Genomic DNA, 9681 nt, shown 5'->3' with positions numbered 1-9681 from the left:
AGAATTTGAACGTTTTAATTGAATAATGTCTTTAAAAAACTGATATTAACGAAAAAATAGCATGAAATCCATATTTATTTTTACAAATATTACCAAAAAACAAAAATATTAAAATAATAATTCATTAATTTAAAAAATAAACATATGAGCATGTTGATCTTTTTTCAAAAAAAAAAATCTTTCATTCATTTTTTTTTAACGAAAATCCAACAATTTCCAGGGTGACAAGATTCAGGCTACCACGTTGTAAAATTTGAGTCAGCCTTAAAAGAAGGGTTGTGCTATGAAATTGTCATTCTCAGCGTCGCTATCAATAATTACAAATACACACCTTGCACTCATCCATGCAAGTTGTATTTCAAGTTGCAAACTGAAGTGAAACCTATAGAAGCTCAAAAAATTCCCTATTATGGGTTTAGCTTCGCACCATATGGTTCAATATTTGAAAATCTTAAAGAAGACGAGGAATTGATCGGTATGTGTAAAAAGTATTTGTATTTTTTAAATAAATATAGAGATCATCACTTTTGATATTTTGATGCAGACGCCATAGGTGTTGTCGTAGCCAAATGAAAACTATCGGACTTCAAGAAAGAAGATACTACAGTCAACATGGGAAGATTTTGCTCAACAATTTTTACAATATGTTGCTGAAGGACACGATGGTCCAGTGGTTCTTATTCTGCAGTTGGCTAAAATGAAAATGTACAAAGGTACTGACATATATTACCAAAAAATTCGTATTTTATTTATTAGTAAATACTTGGGTGTGTAGGATTATATCTTCCGAGGCGAGTCTTCAGCCATTGACAATTATATGTTGCTATATCTTGAGTAAAAAACAAACAAGGGCTACGGATCCTAATAGAAAATCATGATGATCTACCTTCTGACAAAACAATTAATGTTGTGTACGAGAAAGTATTTTCAAATATAACTCTATAAGGTATGGTTTATAGAGTACTATAGATTCATTTTCATTCGGTATTATAAACAATTTATGTGTTAATCTGTTAATTCTAACATGTAAAATATTTTTGGGTGTTTAAGTGGGTTGTATATTATATTTTTTCATGCATCATCTGAGTTTAATAGGTTAAGGGAAGGAAGAACAACCGTAAGTATATAACGTACATGATTCTTTGTATTATAGTCATATAGTTTTTTTTTATAGGAAAATGTTAGTGGTTAGTTGTAAGTAAGTTAGAAAATCCCTTCAAATTTCCCTTCCAGGATTCGAACCCTGGACCTTCCCCTCCCCAACCCTTATGTCCCCTAACTCTTACCACTTGAGCTAACTCTCGAGGACATTATAGGCATATAGTATTCTATGAAAATAGTATTAATTGTTTTTTTTACTAAATAAATATTACAAAATTCACTTAATTATATTGAATGTGAATTTATGCAGGTCAAGAAAGCAAGCACGAAGCAACAAGGGATTTGTGTCAGAAGATTCTGGATCGGTGTCTTATGTGCAGTTCATGTTTTACACCGCAATTCCGCTCCTTGGTGTTCTTTATGAATGAAGACCATTTGTTAATCTTTTTTAGTATTACACAATGATCTAACCATTTGTTTCATCAGCCTTTCAATTTCCACTTCAAGACTTTAGACATTACGCTCGAGTACATTTATGTATGCATGTTTACAGTATCTATCATTCAGATTGAGTGCTTTTATTGAAGGAAAACAAATTGAAAATAAGGACTTATTGAACTAAAAATAAAGAAATAGAAAGATCACCTGTTTTACTGCTCTTGAACTTGCACCAGAAACTCAATTCTTGATCATGCTTTTCTGCCTCCTATCAACAGTCTTTTCCACCATGTCCTCAAGAGCCATCATTTTCCTTCCATGTTTCTGTATATTAGACACATCATAGGTGGAGGAAGTGCAACTTGGTTAAAAGCATCAAAAAAAATTGAGCGAAGCACAGCCATTCAACAAGCTCGGCTGTTCATATTTTATAAGCACAAAATGAATGAAATAAAGAAAACGCATGGAAGTAAGAAGCATGAAGAAATTAAGAAGACAAATTGAAGTGTTGGAGAAAAAGAGATGGACATGGCGTAATCATTCTCTCTTTTTTCCAAGTCTTTTGGGTCTCACCAAATATAAACCCAGCAATACATTTTTTTTGGTAAGCAAAATTGTATTGAAACAAAACTAGTTCCAAGCTAGAGAATCCATGGAAGAAAGAAATGGTGCAGGTTTGGGGCTGATGAATTTTACGATTGAGAGAAACATAGGATAAAAAATGTCGATTCTGGAAAATGCTGATGGAAGATAAAAGGATGAGCTTTTTGGGGCCATTTTGTAATGTGAGAGAGAAATCATAATGAAAAAACAAAAATGTTCAGATAAAATAAAATACATTTTTTTTGAAAGGAAAAAAGAACACTAAAACAGGGACGGAGGTTGTTGAACAACCATAGACTAGATATTTTTTTGGTTACAAGAGGAAAATTCCATAGACTAGATATAATTGAATTGAATTGTCTTTTTTTTTAAAGAAATTTGATGGTCAATGAGTCAATCTATCTAAGATTTAAGAATTTAATTTCAAAAAAACATTTGGCAGTCTTAATATTATATCTTCTACCTTTCGAAATAAAATCATCTCTCTTATTTATTTAACAAAAAAAAAGTTATTCCTCTTATATTTTATTTCACAACTTTATAGTTTAAAATTCAAATGAATTAAAAACAGATTTTGACTTTAAACGTTGAGTGAATTTAAGTATTTTAAAAAAATTCTTAAATTCTTTCATAATTAATTAACTAAAAATTTAGGTTAATTAATACAAAATATTCACTATTAAGAATATATTTTTAAAACATTTGTTAAAAATATATTTACTAAAAAGATAAAAAAAACATTATAAGTATGGTTAAATGGTTAAGTATGTATGCCAAAATTTAAGTAAATAAATACTTTCAGTTTGGTTTGGATCGGTTCGATTTTGAACATGGGAAGAAAATATCGATTTTTGCGGTTTTCAGTTTTTTTGGTTTTGATTTTTTGGACCGGTTTGAGCGATTTTAATTGGTTTGGTTCCGTTATGAACATCCCTATTTCATGATCCTATTATTTACTCATTCTTCTATTATCGATTCACAATTATATATTGTTCACCCCTTTTTTAAATCATGAATGGGAAAAACGGAAACCCTTCAATTTATCTGCTTGGATTGATAAAATGGATTTTTCCTCCATCGTCCCTGGTAGCCGGTTGTTACCAAAGGTATGATCAAAGAGTCAAAGACAACTTTTAAAAAAAAAAAAAGAGCCAAAGACATAAAAGGGGAACGGGTTCAAACTTAAAAGTAATAGTCACGTGAGACTTTATTCAAAAATAAGAGAAGTCTTTGGATCTAAATAATTTTGGTAAATTATCTATTATTTTGGTTTATTTAATCTGGTGATTTATTCCTATGATTTGATTTGCGTTTTATTAGAAGTGGGGTTTCATTTTTTTGTTACATATTGATTTCTCTTTGAAATTAAATGTTTGAATCAAAATATATATTATTATTATTTATATTGTTATTATAAATAGAAATATTGATATGAAAAATGATCAATCGAATATTAATAATTAAACATGTATTAAAAAATTAAAAATACTGATTTAATGTATATACAAAATTTTTAGTGAATCTAAGTCTTATAAGTTAAAAATTTTGAATTTTTTTATATTTAAACAAGTACAAATTTTTGGTAGATTAATACACAATTATCAATATTAAGAACATATAGTTGAAACAATTATTAAGATATATTTACTAAAAAGATACAAAATATAATATTACACGAAATTTAAATTATAAATAACAAAAGTCACCCGTGCAGGGCACGGGTAATTCCGCTAGTTGTTAATATAAATAAGGTAAATTCTGTGGTACCCTGAATTTTTTTTGGGTGTGGTACCCGAACTAGGTAATTTAATTGATTATTATCATATTATTCAAGGTAAATACTACATCTTTAGATTTTACTTCACTTATCAATTGACTTTATCTCATGAAATTCATTTCTTAATGAAAAATGGACGAGTGGTGGAAACGAATGATGGTGTTGGAGATGCGCGTAAAATGATCATGGTTAATCGATGAACAAAACTCAGAAAACACAACTAGCATATCTCATGTACCTAAGAATGGAACAATGCATTACTATAATATAATAAAATCAAAATTTTAATCGATACATGAGTCTTTATTATTGAACCAACTCATTTTGGGTACCACACCCTAATCTGACTTAAGGTACCACAGCAAGCACCTATAAATAAATGGGTTTTCTGGATATACAAAAAGTTACAGTATGAAACACAAGAATAAGTACTTATCACCCACAACTCCTAATATGTCAAATAATATAGTTAACTTTGTCATATCAGAATTTCTTGCACTTCTTGCATTTTTTCGTGACATATAAAATTGTTGTTAACTGTGTGTAAATTTTGATATTTCAAGGTGATTTATCTTCATTTTAAATCAAATTTCATAAAATTATTTAAGAGAAAACAATGATGTTTATGTTTAGAAAAAAGTCTGGTGACCTTATTTTCTTCAGGTCTAGTAGAAGCAACAATATGTAGATTTTGCCCAAACGTGCATTGAAGTGTGTACATAACTCATTTCCAACCAAACACATCATAATAAAGGTAAACTGAAAAAAAGTATATAAAACTAGAAAAAGAAAGCAAAGATGATCTTAAGCAATGGTTCAGATATAATTTTTAAAAGTCTTGGGGCTAAGTTTGATTATGCTAGAATAATTTGAGATAAAAAGGTAGGATTCCACCTGCCAAAGGGAGGCTCAATATGCGGCATTGACACACAGTACACATCCTAGTCTGTGCTATATAAATTTGTGTGCTGCTCCTCACTACTCATTGGGATTCAAGTTAAAAGCAACATCTTAACTTCTCTCAACACTCAATCATCACCCCATATCACCACTATTACCACCAAAAAACTTCAAATTTCTCACTTCTTCTTCAGCCAAAACCATGCCACAGAACTGCATAGCACCAAAACCAGAACAATTCAATAGTAATCACTCTGAGAATGGACCTCCAGAGATGGCTGAGCCTCATAACTCAAGTGTCGTCGCCTACCCCATGCAAACCAATCAACAATCTCTACCAAAACTCATCATGTTCCCAATAATTTTGAAGGTAATTCACCTTTCACAAAATAAGATTTTCAATAGTAAAAGTGCAAACCTGGCGCTGGTTCCCGCTATGCACGAGATCCAGTGTGGATCTAATGTAGACTAAGCAGTCTTACCTTGCATTTATGCAAGAGGCTCACGACTCGAACCTGTGACCCTAAAGTCACATGGCAGCAACTTTACCGTTGAGCCGAGGCTTGCACTCTAAGTTTCCATAGTATAATATAAATTCCATACACATTCATGGGATATATTATGTTACTAATTGTTTTTTTTTTTTTGGCATCTCTGCTTTGCTATGCAGTTTGAGGAATTGCTGTACAAAGTTAAACTAGAGCAGAAAAGAATGTGTTGGGGCAGTAAAGGGAGTTGCAAAGAGAAAACAATACTGAATGGAATCACAGGCATGGTGTGTCCTGGAGAAATTCTAGCTATGTTGGGGCCATCAGGTAGTGGTAAAACCACACTTCTCACAGCTCTGGGAGGGAGACTCAATGGTAAACTATCTGGAAAAATCACATATAATAATCAACCTTTCTCTGGTGCCATAAAAAGAAGAACAGGTTTTGTGGCTCAGGATGATGTGCTTTACCCTCACCTCACAGTCACTGAAACTCTAGTGTTCACTGCACTTCTGAGGCTGCCAAAAACATTGACCAGAGATGAAAAAGTTCAGCATGTGGAGAGAGTTATCACTGAGCTAGGACTGAGTGGTTGCAGAAGCAGCATGATTGGAGGACCTCTTTTGAGAGGGATATCAGGTGGTGAGAAAAGGAGGGTGAGCATAGGACAAGAAATGCTCATCAATCCAAGCCTGTTGTTGCTGGATGAGCCAACTTCAGGTTTGGATTCCACCACTGCTTTGAGGATTCTCAACACCATCAAACGCCTTGCAACCGGTGGCAGAACTGTTGTCACCACCATTCATCAACCCTCTAGCCGGCTTTACTACATGTTTGACAAGGTGGTTCTTCTCTCTGAAGGGTGCCCCATCTACTATGGTCCTGCTTCAACTGCCCTTGAGTACTTTTCATCTGTTGGTTTCTCCACTTGTGTCACTGTTAATCCAGCTGATCTCTTACTTGATCTTGCCAATGGTAATTAACAGCCAGTAATCATTTGTTTCATTTAATTTTTGTCCATTCTTATAACATGTTTTGAAATCGTTCTGCAATTGATTCTAAAGTCAAAATCAATTCTGGAAAGAAGCTTCTTTGTGTAGCTTTTGCTTCTGCTTCTGAGTACCAGAATTGATTCTGAGAAAAAATAAATTGATCAAACCATGCTATATAAGTTATTAACTAAACCAATGGTCTTCAAAAGTAAAAACTAGGCACACACTTTTTCTATTTATTATGCCTAAAATGGCTCCTTTTATTTTTCAATCATATATATATTTTTGTTTACTTGAGATGGAGATTTTGTCTGGCCTACAAGCTAGAAGTAGCACTCTTAAGATTTTCCTTTTACATGAATTGTACTGAGTGAGACCCCATTCTCAAACCTTACTGAAATTTACTATGGTTAATTTGGAGAGAACCTTATATTATTTGTATTTATTCAATTACATGTATGTATTCTCAGACTCTTCGAGTATTATTTGAAGAAAGAAACACTAACAATGTCATGACAAAAATTGAAAATTGCAGGGATTGGCCCAGACTCCAAGCATGTTACTGAACAAAGTGAGGGCCTGGAACAGGAGAGGAAGATGGTGAGAGAATCTCTCATCACAGCTTATGACCAGAACATAGCTACAAAGCTGAAAGCTGAGGTTTGCAGCCTGGAGGTGAACAATTACAATTTCACAAAAGATGCTATGTCAAGTAAGTCTTATATCTTTTAAGGAGAAATAAAAAGCAAATTAAGAGTTTCCCTTTTTGTTACTAGTCTTGCTTAGTATTCTGAAATGGCTTAATGGATGCAGAAAATCACATAAGACCAGAGCAATGGTGCACAAGCTGGTGGTATCAGTTCAAGGTGTTGTTACAGAGGGGAGTGAGGGAGAGAAGATATGAAGCCTTCAACAGGCTGAGAATATTCCAAGTCATAAGTGTTGCTTTCCTTGGTGGACTCTTGTGGTGGCATACACCAGAATCACACATTCAAGACAGGGTAAGTAAGAACAGTTTCAAGTTTATCTTTTCTAGTTGATAGCAACTAATAATAAGATCAACTACAAAAAGTTCTGAATAGAATTAGGCCTTTAAAAAGGCCAAACCTGATACTGTAAACCTCCCGCTTTATGCGAGGTCGAGGTCTAGGGAGGGACCTAATCCACTTTGTGGATCTAATGTAGGCAGTCTTACATTGCATTTTTGCAAGAGGCTGATTCCACGGCTCAAACCTATAATCGCAAAGTCACATGGCAGAATTAGGCCTTTAATTTGACTAAAATTTTCTTTTCCTTTCATAAATGCAGGTGGCTTTGCTTTTTTTCTTCTCAGTTTTCTGGGGATTCTACCCTCTCTACAATGCAGTTTTCACATTTCCTCAAGAGAGGAGAATGTTGATCAAGGAACGGTCATCAGGAATGTACCGCCTTTCTTCTTACTTCCTAGCAAGAACAATAGGAGACCTACCTCTGGAGCTTGCACTTCCAACAGCATTTGTCTTCATAATCTATTGGATGGGAGGGCTTAAACCTGATCCTATGACTTTCATCCTTTCTCTTGTTGTGGTTCTTTACAGTGTTGTTGTCTCTCAAAGTCTCGGCCTCGCATTCGGTGCTATTTTGATGGAGGTTAAACAAGCCACAACTCTAGCTTCTGTGACAACTCTTGTGTTTCTCATTGCTGGAGGGTACTACATACAACAGATTCCTCCCTTCATAGTATGGCTCAAGTACTTGAGCTATAGCTTCTACTGTTACAAGCTTCTTCTTGGTGTCCAATACAATGAAAATGATTACTATGAATGCTCAGAAGGGAAGTTCTGCAAGGCTGTGGATTTTCCTCCCATAAAATCAATGGGTTTGGATCATCTGTGGGTTGATGTGTTCATCATGGCCTTGATGTTGGTCGGTTATCGACTCTTAGCTTATTTTGCACTGCATAGAGTTAGGTAGATCTAAATTCTGGAGGATTTCATATACACATAGCAAAGAAAACTTGAAGAGTTTTTGTCCTAGTTCAGCTGAGGAATAATACTAGAATATATAAGACCTTTTGATGGAACTTATGTAATGGGACATTTATCAACTCTCTGACTGAGTTGGATGTACAAGGCTTTCTTTTTTAAACAGTTCCAGAGAATACTAACTAACTCCAAGTTCTACTTCAGCATAAACTTCAATTTCCTGGACAAAAGGGATCTGTCGCATGAAAAGAAGCAAGGAAAATAACATCAGAGGAGTGTGTATTTGGATTTCTGTTGAAATCGCCGCAACAAAATCATGCATCTCCTCTTGTGCCTTAGAATATATAAAATCAGGTTTGTGTTCTTATAAACAAGAAAACAAGCACAGACATAATTGTGAACCATTTTAGGCTTTTGAAACCACAATCTGTAACTTTTAACAACACTTATCAGAATGATTTTCTAAAAAGGCATTAGTGATACATGACACTGAGATTTGCAAATGAGTGAATAACATCACTAAGGTTTTGTTGAAATTTTGGCTCAAGATTCAAAAGTAGCTTTAGAAAAGCTCAGAAGCATTAGCATACCATATAAAAAATGAGCCAATCAAGTGATATTCATCATTCAATGATGTCCAGATGACAGCAGAATTGAAAACCACATAATAATGATTAATGAAGATTAGGCTTAGTTAATGCACACAATGAAGAATAGATTAAAATAATTGGTATTTGAAATTGAAAGTGGATGGATAATAGATGTAAGTGTTGTGAGTACCTAGATGACCAATGAAATCAGACTGTTATTTCATGTAAGAATCTGTTTGGATGCAAACCAAAGGACACTTATTAAAGCTTATCTTGTGATTTTTTTAGTAGTTGAGCTCTGTCAAACAACCAATTATTCCAAGAACTTAAGCTTTTGGATGAGGACCACATGAATAATTTTATATTTATATTCTAATAAGATCTAATAAATTCGTGTCCAAACGGGCTCTAAATAAGAAATGACACCTTAAAGATCCGTGTCACTTTACTTCAGCATAGTGCATTATCCACTCTAATCACTATGAAGTTGAACACAGCAAAGTGTCATCTATTATTCTTCATAAAGACAGAAACATTTCAAAGAAGGTATGAGATATCTCAATCAGCTTGTCAATCAATTATTAGCTAAATTTTGGGAAGAAAAGTAAAATATGACAATGGCGAAGTACAGAAGCAAGCAGTGCAGTGAAGGATGATTATCTGACATTGGTTAAGGTTGATTCCTTCATAATTATATCACCCTTGATATTTATTAATCAGTAATTGTTAGGTATTTAGTTATAAACAATAAAAAAGTAATGCACACAAAGAGTTGTTTCATTCATGACAAAGCCTTAATTAATCAAAGGTCAGGCTTCCCATGATTGT

At 33.5% G+C, this 9681-nt stretch overlaps 1 protein-coding gene across 1 annotated transcript; it reads left to right on the top strand.

Annotated features, from left to right (window-relative positions):
• The first annotated feature begins 4887 nt into the window (after positions 1-4887).
• On the top strand, positions 4888-8449 carry LOC130740310 (ABC transporter G family member 14). The gene is made up of 5 exons (XM_057592862.1): positions 4888-5189; positions 5490-6282; positions 6835-7011; positions 7113-7300; positions 7608-8449. The coding sequence occupies exons 1-5, from the start codon at positions 5022-5024 to the stop codon at positions 8250-8252; spliced, it is 1971 nt and encodes a 656-aa protein (XP_057448845.1). The 5' UTR covers positions 4888-5021; the 3' UTR covers positions 8253-8449.
• The last annotated feature ends 1232 nt before the right edge of the window (positions 8450-9681 follow it).

Source organism: Lotus japonicus, chromosome 2 (genome assembly GCF_012489685.1).
Source record: "Lotus japonicus ecotype B-129 chromosome 2, LjGifu_v1.2".
In the NCBI taxonomy this organism is placed as follows: domain Eukaryota; kingdom Viridiplantae; phylum Streptophyta; class Magnoliopsida; order Fabales; family Fabaceae; genus Lotus; species Lotus japonicus.
The sequence above is the reverse complement of the archived record's forward strand: the minus strand, read 5'-3'. Positions and strand labels throughout refer to the sequence as shown.

Bases quoted from the DNA above. Each gene is read 5' to 3' on its own strand.
- LOC130740310 (XM_057592862.1), top strand. From the start codon at position 5,022: ATGCCACAGAACTGCATAGCACCAAAACCAGAACAATTCAATAGTAAT. The intron at 6,283-6,834 runs GTAATTAACAGC...TGAAAATTGCAG, and splicing joins CTTACTTGATCTTGCCAATG to GGATTGGCCCAGACTCCAAG. The intron at 7,301-7,607 runs GTAAGTAAGAAC...TCATAAATGCAG, and splicing joins AATCACACATTCAAGACAGG to GTGGCTTTGCTTTTTTTCTT.